Consider the following 21,120-nt stretch of genomic DNA (forward strand, 5'->3'; position numbering starts at 1 on the left):
GACTGGGGATTTGAACCCGCCGCCTTAGGTGTACGTGGCTGGCGCCTTAGCCGGTTGAGCTAAGAATTTTTTTTTGACATAAATACTTGTCAAATATACAATGTGTACTGCAGTATTATTTATTATAGCAAAAATTATAAAGAACAAATGCTATCAATAATAGATATACTAAGGGCAGTGCCTGTGGCTCAAAGGAGTACGGTGCCGGCCCCATATGGAGGAGGTGGTGGGTTCAAACCTCAGCCAAAAACCGCAAAAAAGGGCGGCACCTGTGATTCAGTGGGTGGAGTGCAGGCCCCATAGTACTGAGGGTGGCAGGTTCAAATCCGGCCCCAGACAAACTGCAACAAAAAAATAGCCAGGCATTATGGCAGAAGCCTATAGTCCCAGCTACTCAGGAGGCTGAGGCAAGAGAATCACCTAAGCCCAGCAGTTGGAGGTTGCTGTGAGCTGTGTGACAGCTCACATTAAAAAAAAAAAAAAAGATATACTACACAGTGGAAAACTATGCAGCCATGAAAAATAAGGGAAATAAGATATATAGTAACATGGAAAGATATATACAAGATATACTATTAGATGAAAAACTAAAGTTGTAAAGCAGTATGTAGTCTGATTCCCATTTTTGTAAAAATATATTTAATGTTAATATACACATAGAAATAATTTAGCAAAACACATAATAAATATAACAAAGCATGTAATAATCATTAAATAAATCATTCAGCAGTACTCATCCACTTACCCTCTTGTTCATCTCCTCAGTGAGAATGGGTGAAAAGGGCTCAAAAGAGAACTGGACAATGCTGAAGGGAAACAAGGGGATTTCCACTCTAGCCTGCTCAAGAACCTGTAGAAAACAGCACAGCCTAGATAAGGGAGAAACTTTGTACTTTACTGTGGTTCCTGAAAATGAGCCACAATAGTAAAAATAATAGTTGTCCTTTTAACTATATTAAAAAGTAATATAGTGATATTACTGAGAGCATTAAAAAAAAAAGTAATATATGGTCAATTCCCAGATCTGAAGAAAAATCACAAAATAAAAAGTTCAAAAAGGAATTCAAAAGAAAGTTTAAAAAGTATTTTAAATGGAAAGAAATTAAATACTGATAACACAAGTTGTGTTTAATTTTGTGAACTTGTGTTCAGTATTTATAGGATGCAACTAAAGTAGAACTTTGAGGGGAATTTACACCTCTAAATACAGTAGAAAAGAACAGTGTGAAATCAATAACCTCAGCTGACATTCTTCTGGATGCATTAGCCTTAGTGTTTTGAAAAAAAAAAAAGGACACATAAGAATGGAAAAAGGAGAAATAAAATCACGTAGCTGAAATAAACAGGGAAGATCCATATAAATGGATACTGTTTCATTTCCAGGATATACTGTTAAGGGAAAAAAAGCCAACTACCAAAGCTTATATAGTTTCCTACCTTTTGTGTATGTAACAGAAAGAAATAAGAATGCATACATAGATCTACTTATCTTTAACAAAAAAAGGAACAATGGAAAGACAAATCATAAAAGAAAGTTATTTACTTACAAAAACAGGGATGGGGGAGTAGGATTAGATTAAACAGGAGAGGGAATGACACTTCTTTTAAGTATACGTTTTTGTAAAGTTTTATCCGGTGGAAATATGTTAATGTTTTACAGATCCAAAAGTTTAAATTAAATTTATAAGGATGGAAGCAGATAAAAAAACAAAAAACCGAAGAAGCAAACTGAAACCAATAAACCAAACTGTCTTTGGTGTTTTTCTGACAGAGTTGCCCTCTGTCACTCTGGGTGGAGTGTCATGGCATCATCATAGCTCACAACCTCAAACTCTTGGGCTCAACTGATCCTCTTGCCTCAGCCTCCCAAGTAGCAGAACTACAAGCATGCACCACCAAACCTGGCTAGTTTTTACTATTTTTAGTACAGGCAGGGTCTCACTCTTGCTCAGGCTGTTCTCCCAGGAACTCTAGCAATCCATCCACCTTAGCGTCCCAGCGTGTTAGGATTACAGGCATGAGCCACTACACCTGCAATGTGTTTGAAATGCATAAAAGAGCTAATCTTAAGAGAGGGAAGGTAAAAAGAATCTGGGTAACTTATAAATAAAATATTCATGTACCATTGCCCTTAAGTCAAGAGTCAAGGGGGGGGGGGTCAGAGTCAGGGGAGAGGAGGGTAAAACTATAAAACAAATTCTAAAATCATTCTATGGCAATAAGGGTCATGACATTTAAGACTAACTTGGATATAGTTTAGGTTTGCGCTAATGAATAAATGCTATTTTGGGGAACCAATATTCCCAATGTGGAAAAAGGAGATAGAAATATGGAACGAGGGGAAGCAAAGAAGATCCCTCTATAAACGGGCAGAACTGACAGATACTGGTATAAACATAGGATTTGTAAAATGCGTGTATGTGTGTACATATATATTTATGTGTGTGTGTATGTATGTAATTTCTTAACTCTGTTTGCTTAAAGGATCTAGAAGCAAGGATATCCTGCAGCAATCTGCACAGCTGGTCTTGCTTTCTGACACCAAGATGACCTTGAATAACTTGTGCAGAAAATAAGAACATTCTTAACAAAATGAGTGCAGGTCACAAGGACAAAGGAGCTAGATTGAAAGAGGCCCCACTAGCCAAATTTGGGAAATTTGAAAACCAAAAAAACAGTATAATTATGAATTATAAACCATTAAAAAAAAACAGGAATATACTAGTGTACCTTGAATGACTGAATGAATAAATGGGGCAAAAGGAGGATTCTTGATTACAGAATCCTGAGTAACAACTGGTACGTATACACTAGAGATCGAAAACCATTAGTTTGTAAACATCACATCAGCAAATTTTTCTAAATACTGATGGATAATTTTGATAAAAAGCAGGACATTTTTATGTCCTTAAAGTATCTCCCCACATATTACTTACTAGAATTAAGGGGGGGAAAAGTAAGAACTCTGCAGTGGAAAAAGCAGACACTTTAACCAGGCAATCAAAAATTCACAGCAAAAAAAAATAGCAGGTAAATAAGTGCCTCTGGATATAACACTGTTGTAACCCACCAGCCCTCTTTCCCCTGCCCACTCCTGTTCCCCAGCCCTCACCTGTTCTCCCCACCACCACCCTCACCAGTTCCCCCTGTCCTCTCCAGCCTATTTCCCTCCTCCTCCCTTCTCCCCCCAGAGTCGACTCCAGGAACAAGGCAAGTCCCTCCTCCCCCCAGGGTGGCCAAGAATGAGCTTCCCAGCCACTTTCCCAGGCCCCCTTCTTCCCCCTAGGGTTGCCAAGAACAAGCTTCAGGTAAAAGTTCCAAGTTTCACAAAACCCCCAAGTTCTCAGTAGATGAACAATGGTGGAAAACTCACTGAGACTTGATTAATTACTGTTGTATAACCATAACCATTGTGATAAGAAATGTATCCATTGTCAACTGAAACTGTATTAATTATTGTTCCATTGCTGTATCTATGAGTACCTGAATTGTAACCCCCCTTAACCAGCCACGTTTCACGTCTGTAATATGCTTACACAAAGCCTATAAAAGGTAACTCACACTCTCACCGGGTGCTGACTGTCTCTTGGAGCAGCAGCCCCTGCAGCAGGTAAAATAAATTACCAATTAATTAACCTAAGTGGGGGTTAGAGTCTATTTTTCCAGGTCCCCTAAGTTATTTCAACACCTTGAAAAAGACTCATCACTAACATCCATTTGCTAAGAATGCATCATCTGAATCTAATCATGAGGAATGAGGAAACGCACACAAACCCCAAATAAGGCATACTATTAAAAAAGGGAGGGGGGGTGGCGGCAGTGGCTTATGCCTGTAATCCTAGTACTCTAGGAGGCCAAGACAGGTGGACCGCCTGAGCTCAGAGGTTTCAGACTAGTCCAAGCAAGAGTGAGCCCATGTCTCCACTAGAAATAGAAGAAAACTAGCTGGGCACTGTGGCAGGCACCTGTAGTTCCAGCTACTTGGGAGGCTGAGGCAAGAGGAGCCCATGAGTTTAAAGTTGCTGAGAGCTATGACGCTATGCCACTCTGCTAAGGGTGAATAAGTGAAACTCTATCTCAAAGAAAAAAGAAAGGGAAGGAGGGGCATGTATCCCACAAAAAATATGTAGGACTAGATGTGGTGGCTCACACCTATAATCCTTGCACTTTGGGAGGTCAAAGTGGAGGGCTGCTTGAGGCCAGGAGTTAGAGACCAGCCTGAGCAATATAGCCAGACCTCATCTCTACAAAAAATTAAAAAATAAATCAGTAAGTATGGTGGTACCGGGCTGTAATTGGGAGCCTGAGGCAAGAGGATCACTTGAGCCCAGGAGCGCAAGGTTGCAATGAGCAAGGATCATGCCACAATGTCATGAAAGACAAAAAGAAAAATAAAGGTTGAAGAAGGGTTCCAGATTAAAGGAGATTAAAGGCTGTCTGCTTGCTTTCCTTACTGTGTTCTTGGCTGTACAGAAGCATTTTAATTTGATCAGGTCCCAGTAATGTATTTTTGGTGTTGCTTCAATTGCCCTGGGGGTTATTCCTCATAAAATATTCTCCCAGGCTGATTCCTTCAAGTGTTTTCCCTGTACTCTCTTCTAGTATTTTTATAGTTCCATGTCTTAAGTTTAAATCTTTTATCCAGTGAGAATAAAGATATTTGCAGGTTATGTCTCTCATAAAGGTTTGATAACCAGAATCCATATAGAACTCAAAGGTATTAGTAAGAAAAGAACAAGTGATCCCATCTCTTTGTGGGTAAGAGATTTGAATAGAAAATTCTCTGAAGAAGACAGGCGCATGGCCTACAGACACATGAAAAAATACTCATCATCCTTTAATCATCAGAGAAATGCAAATCAAAACCACTTTGAGGTATCATCTAACTCTAGTAAGAGTAGCCCAAATAACAAATCTCAAAACTATAGATGTTGGAGTGGATGTGGAGAAAAGGGAACACTTCTGCACTGCTGGTGGGAATGCAAACTAATATGTTCCTTTTGGAAAGAAGTTTGGAAATCACTTAGAGATCTAAAATTAGACCTGCAATTTGATCCTACAATTCCACTACTACGTACCATGTTTCCTTGAAAATAAGACACTGTCTTATATTTATTTTTTCTCAAGAAGACACACTAGGGCTTATTTTCAAGGGATATCTTACCCTCTGCGCTGAAGTGACCCATCACTAGGTCTTATTATCGGGGTAGGGCTTATATTTAACAAATGCATAGAAATCCTGCTAGCGCTTATTTGGGGGGTAGGTCTTATTTTCAGGGAAACATAGTATATATCCATAAAACTAAAAATCATTTTGTAACAAAGATATTTGCACCAGGATGTTTATTGCAGCCCAATTCATAATTGCTAAGTTATGGCAGAAGCCCAAGTGCCCATTGACCCACAATTAATAAATTGTGGGATATGTACACCATGGAATATTATGCAGCTTTAAAAAAGATGTAGACTTTACCTCTTTTATGTTTACATGGATGGAGCTGGAACATATTCTTCTTAGTAAAATATCTCAAGAATGGAAGAAAAAGTATCCAATGTACTCAGCTCTACTATGAAACCAATATATAATCAACCACTCTTCCATATGAAAGCTATAACCCAACTACAGCCCAAGATGAAGGGGGAAGAGGAAGGGGAGGACGGGGGATAATAGGTGGAGGGAGGGTAACTGGTCAGACCACACTTATGGTGCATTTTACAAGGGTACATGTCATACAAGGGTACATGTCAAATCTACTAAGCAAAGAGTATTAAATGTCAAAACACATTAAGAAAGTGCAGTGAAAACTATATTAACCAGTTTGTTGCAAGTATTTCAAATTGTATATAAAACCAGCACATTGTACCCCATAAATGCATTAATGTACACAGCTATGATTTAAAAAAATGAAAGATTAAAAATAAATAAAAATAATAAAGACAACTAAAGAAGGAAACTAAACACCTAATGAGTAATATGCACATTATCCAGGTGATGGGCACATTTATAACTTTGATTCAAACTGTATAAAAGCAATTCATGTAACCAAAACACATGCACCCATAACCAAATAAGTAAATAAATAGATAAAAGTGTTAGTTTGAAGCTCAGCACCTGTAGCACAGTGGTTATCGCACTGGCCAAAATACACTGAGGGTGGTGGGTTGAACTTGGCCCGGGCCAATTGAACAGCAATGACAACTGCAACAAAAAAATAGCCAGACGCCTGTGGTCCCAGCTGCTTGGGAGGCTGAGCTAAGAGAATCGCTTGGGATCAAGAGTTTGAGGTTGCTGTGAGCTGTGACACCATAGCACTCTACTGAGGGCAACATAGTGAAACTCTGTCTCAATAACAAAAAAAGTGTTAGTTTGAGAAGACATGAGAAGATATGAAATAGATTTCAAGGACAGTAAGTTAAGTAGGAATATAGCCTATGTATAACTGGCTGATAATATAAGGACTAAACTAAGGTCTGTGGTCATGAATTGAAAGTGAAACTAGCCAACATAGTTATTTCCTTCCTTCTGCTATACAGGTAGAAGAAAAGAATTGTAGAGAATTGGATTTAATTAGGCTTTGGCTTTGCCAATTTGAGTATAAGGGAACAAGAAAATGATTCAGGGACAATGCAGGGAATGATCAAGTCATGAATTATGAAATTTAACATAATAGGGAAGAAAGTAAGAACATAGAGTGGATAAACCTGGACAAAGTTTGGAACATAAATGGATGGAATATTTTGGTGGATTGCTGAGATGGAAGTATTAGAGGTAATAAGCTAGAAAATTAGCTGATAGTGGTCCAAAGAAAGGGTGGCATACAATTGAGATGATGCAGGACTTGTAATGATCATTAATGACAAAGGCTGGACTCTACAAATCATAGAGTTAGTAGCTGATGGAGATAAACTGAGAGACTGCAGTATTAGAAACATTATCTGAGGCTTGGCGCCTGTAGTTCAAGCGGCCAGGGCACCAGCCAAATACACTGGAGCTGGCAGGTTCGAGTCCAGCCCCGGCCTGCCAAACAACAATGGCAACTGCAACAAAAAATTGCCAGGTGCTGTGGCAGGTGCCTGTAGTCCCAGCTACTTGGGAGGCTGAAGCAAGAAAATCGCTTAAGCCCAAGAGTTTGAGGTTGCTGTGAGCTGTGATGCCACAGCACTCTACCCAGGGTCACAGCTTGAGATTCTGCCTCAAAAAAAAAAAAAAAAAAGAAATGTTATCTAAAAGTATATAGAATTTGCCAAGAATTAAGGCAAAAGTAGTATTGCGAGAGAGCTACAATAATTGAGAAAGAAAATGGAATGGCTTGGGTATCAATAGATAATAGCAATGAAGACCAGCTGATGAAGTAATCAAATGGTATGAGCTCTAAGGCTCATTTTTAGAGAGGGAAGAAGACTGGTCCACATACAATAATGAGGAGGAATAAGAAAACTTATCCCAACTTTGAAGCTAGTAGTAGATCTGTTGGAGGTTGGACAGTTTTCTCCTACTGTTAAGAGGTCTGCAGGGGAAGGAGGAAGGGCCCAGTGTTCTTTACCAAGAAGATGATGGTAATTTTGAGAGCTTAGGTTATTTATAGACAGTTCTGCAGATAGTGGATTGTGAGTTCCTGAGGGCATAAAGACTAAGAAAAGGTGATAAAACAAGGGGTGTGTAGAATCCTTAGAATTCTGTGGTGATGAGCATAAATGAGGTTAAGGACCAAATTGAAGTAAGTCTTGTTGGATTTAAGGCAGAGAAAGGTGAAGTATAGTGTGTGCAGTGGATTTCAGGTTCTTCCACTTAATCCCTAATGATTGATATTGAAGGCAAAGGGGAGGAGCCACAGAAATTCAGGCCTAAGACACTGGTTGGAAGTCTTGGCAAAAAACAGCTTCATTTTCCCTGGACTTGGGGGAACCAAGATTTAATCCAAACCAACAGAACCATGAGTGAGGCCCAAAATGAAGTTACCTGAGTCAGTAAAGCCGTTTTTTTTGTTTGTTTGTTTAAGCCATTAAAAGTTTTATGGTTAATTGCAAATAAAAGAGACCCAAAAAAGTACAACTTGGAAAACATTCCAATGAAAGTTCATTTAATATCCAAAGATGAAAGAAACAAAAAATAATGTGATTCTAAGGAAAACTGAGTTTATTCTGACCATGTCCCATCTAAGTGAAGGATACACTTATGATCGACCCATGACAATATTCCTCAAGAGAATTCAAGCGTGAGGTCTAACTGTGGCTTTTCTAAAGGTAATATTTCTATCAGTGTTCTAACCATATTAGTTTATAATTATCTGCTAACAAGCTGATATCCACACAAAATGGAAACTCACTAAGGGTGGAAACAGCTGGAAATCCCCAAAGGCCAGCTGAAGGACTGACCCATAATGACTGCATTTGCAGCAAATATTTATCTAACAGGTAGATAAAAGAATGGAATGAACAAAAAAAGAAAGAATAGAGAAAGACTAAAAAGATATGTCAACAAAATGCAACACAAGACCTTAGAATGGATACTGTTCTGAAAAGAAACGCTACAAAGGACATAAGTTGGTCAACAAAACAAGAGTACGGATAAAAAGTAGAGAAAAGTCCTAGTCAATATTAAATTTACTAAAGTTGATAACTATACTCTGATTATGTAAGAGAATATTTTTATTCTTATGAAATACACACTGATGTATTTAGGGGTAAAGGCCCATGATATGTGCATCCTTTCAAATAGTTCAGGAAATTCTGTATGTAAAGAGAAAAAGAAAGAGTGAGTGGGAAGGGATACAAGAGGGAGAGAGTGAGTCAGCATGAGCAAAAGACAAACATATGAGCACACATAAAAGAATAAAACAAATGGGGCAGAGTATTAATAAAAGGTTAATCTAGATAGAATGTATACAGGTGAGGTAGTTTACCATTTATGCAATTTTTAAATAAATTTGCAAATAAAACTTTTTAAAAAATCTGCACATAATGACAATATATGCAATATGATCAAGTTTTGATGCATCCTCTTTGCTTTACACATACAGAAGTGATAGTTAAAATATAAAAAGAAAAAACCAGAAAGATATAGGCAGGCTTAAAACCAAGATAAACGTTTCCATGGGCTCGGCGCCTGTGGCTCAAGCGGCTAAGGCACCAGCCACATACACCTGAGCTGGTGGGTTCGAATTCAGCCCAGGCCCACTAAACAACAATGATGTCTGCAACCAAAAAAATACCCAGGCGTTGTGGTGGGCGCCTGTAATCCCAGCTACTTAGGAGGTGGAGGCAGGAAACTCGCTTGAGCCCAGGAGTCGGAGGTTGCTGTGAGCTGTGATGCCATGGCACTCTACCCAAGGCGACAGCTTGAGGCTCTGTCTCAAAAAAAAAAAACATTTTCCATGAACCAGAAACATAATAGGAAATTCAAGGTGGTATATGCAAGAGCAAAGCCTCAGTCCTGCTGGGCCTTGGAAACAGACATTGGCAGCTGACAGTTCTGCACCTAAGGGACTTAGAATGCTCCATACAAGATGTAAGACAGAAGCCAGACTTAAAAATGCTAGCCAGAAATGAAAAGCTTAACACTTTCATGGAGTGCAAAGGATTAAATCCTCCTGTGCTTTGGATATAACCTGCAAAGGTACAGCAGGCCACTCACCTCTTTATTTGAAAGGCACCTAATAGTTCGACAGTTTTTGGAAGAAGAAAGTTCACCAGCTTCTGTCTCCCGGGCCAAGAAAAGGAGCTTCTGGCCCATTGAATCCAAGCATTCTAAAACACTAAAAATGGAGAAGAGCTAAGGTAAGAACAATAGTTTCCACAGCCTAATAATTATTTCTCTATACCTGTACTGTTCAATATGGTAGTCACTCATAACACATAGCTATTAACATTACAATTAAATAAAATTAAAAATTTAGTTTCAAAATTGCATTAGTCATGTGTGACTAGTAAGTACCAAACTAAGCAGCATGGATATAGAAAATTATATTTGACAGTGACAGAAATATACCATCAGGCTTTCTATCAAAGTTTAGGCCAGATTCTAAAGACCTGATACATTCATTATGATCAGGAGCCAAACCCCTTTTAAATCTGTTTTTTTGCCAACCCCCCAAAGCGATACATCAAGGCTATAGATTGATTCTTTTGACCAGAGGTTCAATATAGTCCAATGTCTTATTTATTTTTCTGTAAAGGATGTCATTTAAAATCAGTCACTAGATTCAGAAAATTAGAATTTAAACACTGTTTAGGCCAGAAGGTGGTATACTCCTCTCATGGTTTTTGAGATAAATGTTATTCATATTTTTGGTAAATATTCTCAATAAACTCAAAAAGAGGAAAAATAAATTCCAAGAAATTACTGTTAAATAAGAAACCAGACACTGCGTTTGCCTTTGCTCTTGTTTAGAACGGAAAAATATTACCTTGTATTTGAGCGCTGAACTATTTCTGTTGCATTTTTTGGCTCTTGGCCTGCTGCTTGCATTTCTTGGTGACTAGCTAGTCTCTCCAGATTTAATTCTGCAATCTTGAATGAAGTGGTAAAAATCATCTAATTTCTTACAAAGTATTTGAGTGAGATTAAAAGAAATAAAAAACATCCCCTGCCCAATCCACCAACTACTGCCTCTATTTTTTTAGACAGTGGCATTGCCACAGTACTGGCTTTAATAGCTACCAGATGGTTTCTGGTTGCTTAGCCAACAATGGCAATCTGTTACCAGCTACTAATAAGGCCAAAAATAGCTAATTGAAAGGGATGGCAATTGTGGTTCACCACTCATTCATAGTTACTTAAAATTTACTACTTTGAAAGCATGCACCTTTTAGAAATGAGAAAAGAATGGCTTTTCTAGCAACATCAAAAGAGACTACTTGTTAGTTTAATACAAAACCATTACAGTCTATTTCAGTTGATATTTCTTCTTCTATAAAGTGGGAAAGTTGTGATGTGCATTAATTTTAATTTAAAAATTTTTAATTTTGGCTCGGCGCCTGTGGCTCAGGTGGCTAAGGCGCCAGCCACATACACCTAAGGTGGCAGGTTCGAATCCCCAGCCCAGGCCGCCAAACAACAATGATGGCTGCAACCAAAAAATGGCCAGGCGTTGTGGCGGGTGCCTGTAGTCCCAGCTACTTGGGAGGCTGAGACAGGAGACTCGCTTGAGCCCAGGAGTTAGAGGTTGCTGTGAGTGTGATGCCACGGCACTCTACCCAGGGGGATAGCTTGAGGCTCCGTCTCAAAAAAAAAAAAAAAAAAAAAAAAAAATTTTTAATTTTAAAAATTAAAACCTTTTTAAAAGAAACTTTAAGAATCATTTTAGAGTTACAGAAAATTTGCAAAGCTAGTACAGGGATTTCCCATATACCCTACACTCATTTTCACCTATTTGTAACAGATTTTAACAGATTAGTATGCTATTAGTATTTACTCAAAATGAATGAACTGATCATGATACATTAATATCTGTATTTACTAAAGTACATGCTTAATTTATATTTCATTAGTTTTTAACCAAAATTTATTTGTTACAATAGAAATCAAGCGTTAAGTCCTCAAAGCATGGTTTGAGAACCACCCTTTCAAAGGGGTTTATGGAGTCCTTTTTTCTCCAACTACATAACTCAAGAGATTGAACATAAAGCAGATTTGAAAAGTTATCTGCTTTCTCTCTCTCTCTTTTTTTTTTTTTTGCAGTTTTGGCCCGGGACCTGGTTTGAACCCACCACCTCTGGTATATGGGGCCGGTCCCCTACTCCTTTGAGCCACAGGCGCCACCCTGTTTGTTTTTTTTCAGACAGAGTCTCAAACTGTTTCCCCAGGCTAGAGTCCCATGGCCTCAGCCTAGCTCACAACAACCTCAAATCCTGGGGTCAAGCAATCTTCCTGTCTCAGCCTCTCAAATAGCTAAGACTACAGGCTTATGCCATCAGGGCCTGGCTAATTTTTCTATTTTTTAGTAAAGACAGGGTCTCCCTCTTGATCAGGCTGGTCTCAAACTCCTAAGCTCAAATGATCCTCTCACCTTGGCCTCCCAGAGTACTAGAATGATAGGTGTGAGCCACTGCATCCAGCCAACCCGCCTTCTCTTAAATTAGACAGACATTAAAGAGCTTTGCCAAATATGTAAAACGCTGATGTTCTTCCCACTAATTTTTAAGGAAAATGTTTTTTCCATAAAAAAAAAGTTATTTGTAGCCATATATAGTGCTATATACCTATAGTTCCAGCTACTTCAGAGACTGAGACAGGAGAACTGCTTAGGTCTAGGAGTTAAGAGGCCAATCTGGGCAACAGAGCAAAACCCTATCTCAAAAAAAAAAAAAAAAAAATAGTTATTTGTGCTAATATAATGTAATATATAAAGGGTTCCTTTTATTTAATACTCTGAACAAATTCATAAATAGTTTTACTGAAACTCAGCTGTGCCCATTGACCCACTATGGCTGCTTTTGCATTATCATACCAAGTTGAATAGTTATGATAAAGACAACGTGGCCCACAGAGCCTAAAGTATTTACCATCTGGCCTTTACAGAAAGTTTGCTGACTCTGACGTAGAGCAGACAGGCTTTGGAATCTGACAGACTTGGGTGTCAATTATGGTTCAATCTGAGTAGCTGTGGATGTTAGTTAACTTCTGGTAACCTCAGAAGGCTCAAGTATAAAACTGGAATGATAATAGTTAACTCAAAAGGTTGCTGTGAAGATTAAAAAATACCGTGTATATGAAGCTCTTCCTGTTACAGGTAGGAACAGCTCAGTGAATGATAGCTATTAGTATTGATGTGTCCAATCTTTTAGAATGTTTAGAAGATCTTTTAGAATGTTTTTCTACACTGTGATACAAAATAATATTTTGGCTATGATTATTATTCTATGTGAACTATAATTTGTTTCATAATGGAGTCATGATGGAACATATTATTCAGTGGGACAATCTAATATGTTATAATGTATATAACAAAGTCTGGCAGAAACTACATCCTCTTCAACGTCTTTCTCAGGTGCTGTTGTAATCTATACCCACTGAACTGCTATTGAAACAATGGGATGCTCCCTCTACCCCTCAAAAGCAACAATCTATGTAGATTTTTAATAATTATTACAAATATTAGCATTAGCTATAATAATCACACCACCAGTGTGGTACTTAATATATTCAAGGCACTATATTAAAACCTGTATATACAGTACCTCATTTACCCTCACAAATATCCCAGAGAAGTGTGTATTCCCATTTTTATAAGATCTAAAAACTGAAGTTGTTCAGAGAAATTGTAGATTATACAGCTAGGTCCTCAAACTTTTTAAACAGGGGGCCAGTTCACTGTCCCTCAGATCGTTGGAGGGCCGGACTGTGGGCCCTGGGGACGAGTCGGCTGCTAAGCAGGACAAGCAGCAGCAGCAAAAACATCCGGCGGGCCGGATAAATGTCCTAAGCGGGCTGTAGTGTGAGGACATCTGAGCTAGACAGAGTACAATATATATTTAAAAACAGATGACTTCAGAGATGATATATTTAACTACAACATTATGCTAGTTATATAGATCTTAATGCAAATACATGCTAAATTCAATCACATTTTCATTTTTATAAAGGAAGATAAAAACAGGAAATGATAGCAAATACACTAGTCAAAGATACTAACCTTTTTTGGGCCATACTTAAGGAAATATCGAGCCAATTCAAGGGTCGTTCTAGCATCTTCTGTAGCATCATGCCCAAGCCTATCTGGACACTGTATATTCTTCCTGGAAAGTCAAGATAAAATTCACGATTGGGAACATTTTTAACGACAGACTCTTTCACACACCTCCAATGTTCTGGTTACATGTAAAAATTTAGCATTCTGATAACTGATTCGTATCATAGCAATCAAGATTCCTTTATCCCAGGTAATTGCCAGGCACTGAGAGAGGTGCTAGAGAAGCTGAACACTCAGAAACAGCTTTGTCCACAGCTTGCATATCATCTAGACAAAAGGCTACCCAGCAAAAGTCTCTGGCCAACTCCTGAGCCAGCCCTTCACTCATTTTTTTATATGTAACCACTATTTAAAGTTACCTTCCAGAAATTTTCTATTTGTACACAAGTGTCTATATGTACTGAAGTATTTTCATGGGTATTTATAAAAACTTGAAATATATGCATATATTTATGGCTATAGATATATCTAAATCTAATATATATCATATCAGTATCTAAGCACATACAGATCTTGCTCTGCATCTCCATTTTTTCTCAGTAGTATCTTAGAAAGGTTTTCATATTAGTACATACAGATTATCACATTATTTTGAACAAAAACATTCAATAATATAGATAACTATAATTTATTCAGCCAGTCCTCTAGAATATTTCCAGCCTTTTGATTTGCTGTTTTAATCCACGCTAAATGAATATCTCTGTGCATGTGTGTTTCTATACAATACAATATATTCAATATAGGTATATTTTGAAATTCTAGTTAACATTTCTGCCCTTCTCTTTCCAGTTCTAGCCTTCAAGCCTCAGCTGTGAATGTAAACCTCTTTCATAAGAAATGAAAAGAATGTTTTAAACTGAGGAGAGCAAAGACCCTAAATTTTGCAATATGCATTAGATACTATAATGCTAACTTACTTGTGATTTGTCAGGACAATATTATAATATGTAAACAAACCTACCCCAAAATAGCTTTGGCTAAGAACTTTAGCTTAAATCTTCTGCCCTGTTCTCTGAGATAAAGCAATGATGTATCAATAACATATGGATGTATCATCTGAGGAAGAAAGAGAATAAAATGAATAGCATCTTATGCTAAAGTAAAAAATAATTGGGCTAGAAGGTTGAAGAGCCCACTGTTTAGGTTTGAGATAAATGGAACAGGCATTTATAGCAGAAACTACAAATAAAGTCCTAAATCAGATACTCACTTTCAAGGCTCTGAGATCCAAGTCTAAGGAGTGGCCCACTAACACAGCATCAGGAGGAAGCAATGCTTTTAACTGCCTCTGTACATCTTTAAGTTTGGTTGTCACTGGGTTAAGAATCTTCTTCGTGATTCCTGAAAAGCTTTCAATAAAAAAGAGAAATGAAGAGATAGTAACAAGTTTTCTTTCCTTTTTTCCTTTTTGTTTAGAGACAGAGTCTCACTTTGTCACCCTCAGTACAGTGCCATGGCGTCACAGTTCACAGCACCTCCAGTTCTTATGCTTAGGTGATTCTCTTGCCTCAGCCTCCCAAGTAGCTGGGACCATAGGCACCCAACACAACGCCTGGCTATGTAAAAAGTTTTCTTACCTGGAAAGTCATTTCCAAAAGAGTATTTTTAAAATTATACTTAATTTATGCTTAATGTCAAAAAGATTGAAAATACAAATAAGAGAAAATTAGCCATAATCCTACTTCTCAGAGATGAGCACTTTTTACATTTTTGTAAATATCCTTCCATATTTTTGATACTTATATATTTATGCCTATTTTTATAAAATGCAATCATAATGTAGGTACTACTTGATAATATGAGCCTATCATTTGCAATACATCACAAGTTTTCACATCAGCAAATCTATTTTAAGACATCCTTTTAAATGGTCACATAATATTCCATTTTATGGATATAGCATTTTTTAACTAATCCTCTTCTTTGAGACATTTATTATATTCCTGTTTTTTTATATTCCCATACTGTGACAAACATGCTTATACATACATCTTTGCCACACATGACTGTCCCCTAAAAATGCTACCTATTAAGCCTCCTAACAGGATAATCTTTATCATTATCATAGCCTCTCTATGCCTGAGTAAGCATAGCTTTATAGATGCAACTTCAATGGCTCTTTGCCTAGAGGGGCCATTGTGTGTATATTCTGAAATACATTCTAATCTTTGGAAAAATAAAGAATTTGAGCTTCAAATTTCTCTTATGGGAAAAATTAGGGTTTTATTTCCTTCCTTTTTAGGGTCAAGGCACATGATAATTTACAGATTTTTAGATAAGGTCTTATCAGAAAGCAAAGTTCCAGCTGCACGGTAGTTACTACATAATGATTGTAACTGGGAGATCCTAGAGCAAGAAAGAGAATATTCTGCCAAAAGGTCACAAGAAGATTAGAGAACAAGAACATTATACAGGGTGGCCATGAAGTCTATGTGCAATTTTAAATTGCATACCATTTTAAAATGCACATGAACATTATGGCCACCCTGTATACTGATACTGAGCAATTTCAGTATTAAAATACATTGATGTGTTGCCTCAGCCTTTTATAATATTTAAGTACATAAAACCTAACTAACCAAAAGCTCTGGACCATTCTGTTGAGTGTTACTCCATTCTAGTTAGACAGCTCTCAGGTGAGTTAGAGACAAGGGGAAAAATACCTAGTGAGGTAGTCCAAAATCTTGTTGTCAGGTTTAACCAGTTCATCCATAATACAGCAACCTCCTTCAGTAACTAGTGAGATTCGTGTTAATTCTCTCCCCTTGGATGTGAGGCACTGAAAAGACCAGGATACAGTCAGACTATTGAACTCTAGAAGCTATTACTTCCTCTCATTATTCACACTATGTCAGCTGTCACCTATCCTTATCTACTAGGGTACTTCCAACAATAGCACAGACTTTTGCTTACTAAGTATGAATGAAAATAATGCTAGGCACCTAGGCTGCTGAACGTTAAACTTAAGAAAAATCAACACAGTGTAATTTCTCTGAAAATAATGTGCTCAGGGAAGATGATAATCATAATTGCATCTAGCATTTATAGAGGGTATACTACATCAGGTATTATGCTAAGTACCACTAATAGGTAATATTTATAAGTCCATTCTATTAAGATCTAGTGCTGTACTAAACAATATATATCAGCTCATAATAATCTTTTGAGGTAGACTTAGGGAGAAGCTAAGGCTGAGGGAGATTAGGGGATCTGTCCAGTAGCTGCTAACAGGCAAAACCAAGACATACATACATGTTAGACTCTAAAACTTTAGCTCTGGCTCGGCGCCTGTGGCTCAAACGGCTAAGGCGCCAGTCACATACACCTAAGGTGGCGGGTTCGAATCCCCAGCCCGGGCCCGCCAAACAACGATGGCTGCAACCAAAAAATGGCCAGGTGTTGTGGCCGGCGCCTGTAGTCCCAGCTACTTGGGAGGCTGAGGCAGGAGACTCGCTTGAGCCCAGGAGTTGGAGGTTGCTGTGAGTGTGATGCCATGGCACTCTACCCAGGGGAATAGCTTGAGGATCCGTCTCAAAAAAAAAAAAAAAAAAACTTTAGCTCTTAGCTAGTCTATTAAGAATTGAACTGCACTTGAATGTTTATAAATATAGCAAACAATTCACAATCAAAAAGACATGGAAACAACTCAAGTGTCCATGAATATATGAAAGGATTAATAAAATGTGGTATATACATACCATGGAATGCTACTCAGTCATAAAAATACAGGTAAATGTACTATCTTTTGTGACAATGTAGATGGAACTGGAAAACATTCTCTTTTACTTTTTTTGGTTTGTTTTGAGACAGTTGCCCTCTGTTGCCCTAGGCTAGAGTGCAATTGCCTCAGCCTCGCTCACAGCAACCTCAAACTCCTGGGCTCAAGAGATTCTCCTGTCTCAGCCTCCCGCACAGCTGGGACTACAGGCACCCGTCACAATGCCTGGATAATTTTTCTGTTTTTTTAGTAGAGGTAGTGTCTTGCTCTTACTTAGGCTACTCTTAAATTCCCGAGTGCAAGCAATCCTTTCCACCTCAGCCTCCCAGCATGCTGGGATTATAGGCAAGAGCCACCATGCCCAGCCTAGAAATCATTCTTCTAAGTGAAACATCATAATAGAGAAACATATGTACTCAGTAACAAATTGGAACTAATCAATCAACACTTGAGGGCACATATGGAAGGAAATCTCAATGAAAATGTAGTTGCGGGGAGGTAGAAGGAGAGTACGGGTAAATTCATACCTATTAGGTACAGTACACTCTACCTAGGTGAAGCACATACTTATAACTTTGACTCAATCTATATAATCCAAAGTACATAAACAAAACATGTATATCCCCTAATATTCTGAAATTTGAAAAAAGAATTGAGAAACTACTTCCTCAGTACTGAGATGAGGTTCTTTGAAAGGAGACTTACTAAAACTAGACAAAATAAAGCAAAAGGGGTACTTAAGCAGGGAAATCCTACTTTTGATCTTCAATGTGTAAAACTAAGCTAAACCAATGATAAGGCAAAATTCTTCCAGGCAGCAACAACAAATATTTGTTTGAAGGATAGGAGTAAACCTCCAGTAACGTACAAAGACCAAATTAAACATAGCAACTAGTTAGGAAACTTATGCTATTTTTATACTTCATCCTAGATAGGACACAGATCCACGCTATTACAAAATGGGAATAGCTGCTTTCAGCTATTTAAATTGAATACTAGAACTGAATGCATTGGTTCACTAGCACATTAGATTCAAGAAATCATCTTTCACTAGATTTTTCAATGAAAAAATCAAAAATACACTTACCATTTCACAATCAAGTCCAAAGAGAGGACTGTTGTCTGTTATAATACCATTACATTTGGTAGGTACAAAATTTTCACAGTCAGGAAAACCTAGGAAGAAACAGAATGATATTTACCTTTAGAACTCTGGATGGTAAATATCACTAAGATTCATCCAAGTAGGATATGCCACATTTTCTGGGTATCTTCTCTGTTAGGTATTAGGTTAATAAGTATGAAATATCCATCCAATTTTCTTAAGTACTAGTTTGATGGTTGCTATCTCAGACATTGCACTTTGACACTTATTTTATTTTTATTATGAAGGTATATCCTTATTCGTTCAAACTCATGTTTTGGCTTGTGATTATCTTTCAAATTTTTTTAAAAGTAATTTTTGTGAAACCATGGATAAGTCAAAAATTCAGGTTGTTTTCAAATATGAGTTCTAGCATGGAACCATGCAATACAGACAAAGTGAAATATCAACATAGTGTTTGGGAAGCATGTGGCTAATGAACACAACAGTACTTCTGATAGCTTAAGAAGTGCCATTCTGGTCATTTTAATCTTGAAAATAAGCCATGTGGCAACTTGAAACCAAGGTGGATAATAACAAGCTAAAAACTATAGTGTAAGTGAATCCATCTCAATGTATACATGAATTAAGAGCAAGGAAGACATTACTATTCCAACTATATTGGACTATTTAAAATAAATCAGCAAGGTAAAGAAACTGGATATATGGGTTCCATAGGAATTAAACAGACATCAGAAGAGAAATTGTTTCAAAGCTTGCTTTACTATAACAACACAAAAGTGAACCATTTCTACAGTGTATTGTTACAAATGATGAAAAATGGATTCTTCTTGCCAATTGCAAGCATTCAGAACAATGGTTGGATAAAGATGAAGGAAAACACAGCCCAACAAATGTTCGTGAAAAAATGTTAATGATGTCTGTTTGGTGGCCCACCACTGGGGATTATCCACTCTAGCTTCATAAAACCTGGTCAAATGACTACAGCAGACATCTATTGCAACTCGTTGGACAAAATGATGATAATGCTTGTGATTAAACAGCCAAGATTGGTTAACAGAGACAAGCCAATCCTCTTGCAAAACAATGCTTGACAACATGTTGCTCAAACTTCAGAAGATAGACTTGAAAATGATCTAATTTACCATATTCATTAGACCTTGTGCTAACTGACTATCATTTGTTCCAAAGAAAAATATTCAATTCTCAACAAGCTGTCTTTAGGTTTTTATCCACCCACTCATTTTTATATTCTGAGAGAATAATGTAGGCTGCTGTTAAAAGGGTCCTAGGCCAGGACTTCCTGATAGTTGCCAAGTAGTTTTTCTACTTAAGAGAAAAGAAATAACTAAATTATGACTAAACCACTAGGCCCTTTTCATGTTGCCACTAAGGATGAATAAAGTATGCAAAAAAAGGTGTATTTGCATCTTGTATTCCTAAATAAAGCAAGAGAAAAAAAATAGGAATGAAATTCCACCATGGTGGAGATCTAAAAGAATTCCAGAGTAGGCAGTACATTTAAATGACATTAGCCATGTATGTTCTTCCACCCTTGAGATTTCTCTGAACTCTCTATTCAGAGACTTGCCTGCATTTTCTGGAATCATAGCCTGAGTATGTTCTACAGAAAGGCTCAACAGGCTTAAAGTACTCCATCTATTGTGTACCATAAAGTCAGGTATATTCAGCTCACAGATCCAAAAATCATTTGAACTGCTAAAGAGTTCTACCTTTAAAGCAGATGGTGAGGCAGTAGAGGTAACATCTAATAAGGTGTCCAACCTTTTGGACTCTCTGCACAACAATGGAAAAAGAGTTGCCCCAAGAGGACCCCACATTAAATATATAAACACTAACAAAAGCTGATGAGCAAAAAAATGGGTCTTACATAATTTTCATGATATCTGCTACCACATATAAACAAAAAAGTCCACATGTGTGGCCTGTGGGCTATGGGATATAACCTTTGGAGGGAGATGTATAAACCTTTGACCAGTTTGTTTCTCACTAACATGAAATTTCCAACTGATTGCTACTAAGATAATCAAAATATGATCTAACCCCCAAAAGAAAGGCATCTCCAAATCTGAAAAATACTTTACTGCTGCCCACTTTATATTATTAGTAGTAGCAATGACAAAAAATAACATCGGTTGGTGCCTGTGGCTCAGAGGAGTAGGGCACCAGCTCCATATACCAAAGGTGGTAGGTTCAAACCCAGTCGTGGCCAAAAACTGCAAAAAAAAAAAATTTTTTTTTTAAGTATTTAGGTGCCAAGTACCATGCTAAGCACCTCTTGTATATTAACTTTTAATCTTTATGGATTTAATCTTTGTGGAAATCCTATGATACATGAACTAAATTTTAAGTCCATTTTCAAGATGGCCTTTTCTCTTTATTTTAAAAATAAGTTTGGAATATATAACAACTCCAACAACTCAAAAAGACAGCCCAACTAAAAAACAGACAAAAAGGCTCGGCTCCTATAGCTCAACCGGCTGGGGCGCCAGCCATGTACACCTAAGGTGGCGGGTTCAAATCCCCAGCCCGGACCCGCCAAACAACAATGACGGCTGCAACCAAAAAACAGCCGGGCGTTGTGG

At 37.6% G+C, this 21,120-nt stretch overlaps 1 protein-coding gene across 1 annotated transcript in view; it reads right to left on the reverse strand.

The window, feature by feature from the left end:
* Nucleotides 1–21,120, reverse strand: part of REXO5 (RNA exonuclease 5) — a 43,828-nt gene that overhangs the window by 9,946 nt on the left and 12,762 nt on the right. The window contains exons 7-14 of the mRNA XM_012805669.2: nt 18,497–18,585; nt 16,355–16,470; nt 14,902–15,040; nt 14,653–14,747; nt 13,635–13,737; nt 10,407–10,510; nt 9,635–9,755; nt 746–850 (exon numbers count right to left, since the gene is read on the reverse strand). Coding sequence (XP_012661123.1) covers nt 746–850; nt 9,635–9,755; nt 10,407–10,510; nt 13,635–13,737; nt 14,653–14,747; nt 14,902–15,040; nt 16,355–16,470; nt 18,497–18,585 — 872 coding nt within the window. The remainder of the gene's footprint in view (nt 1–745; nt 851–9,634; nt 9,756–10,406; nt 10,511–13,634; nt 13,738–14,652; nt 14,748–14,901; nt 15,041–16,354; nt 16,471–18,496; nt 18,586–21,120) is intronic.

This window comes from Otolemur garnettii, unplaced genomic scaffold (assembly GCF_000181295.1).
Source record: "Otolemur garnettii isolate 467f Iridium unplaced genomic scaffold, OtoGar3 scaffold00044, whole genome shotgun sequence".
Classification (NCBI taxonomy): domain Eukaryota; kingdom Metazoa; phylum Chordata; class Mammalia; order Primates; family Galagidae; genus Otolemur; species Otolemur garnettii.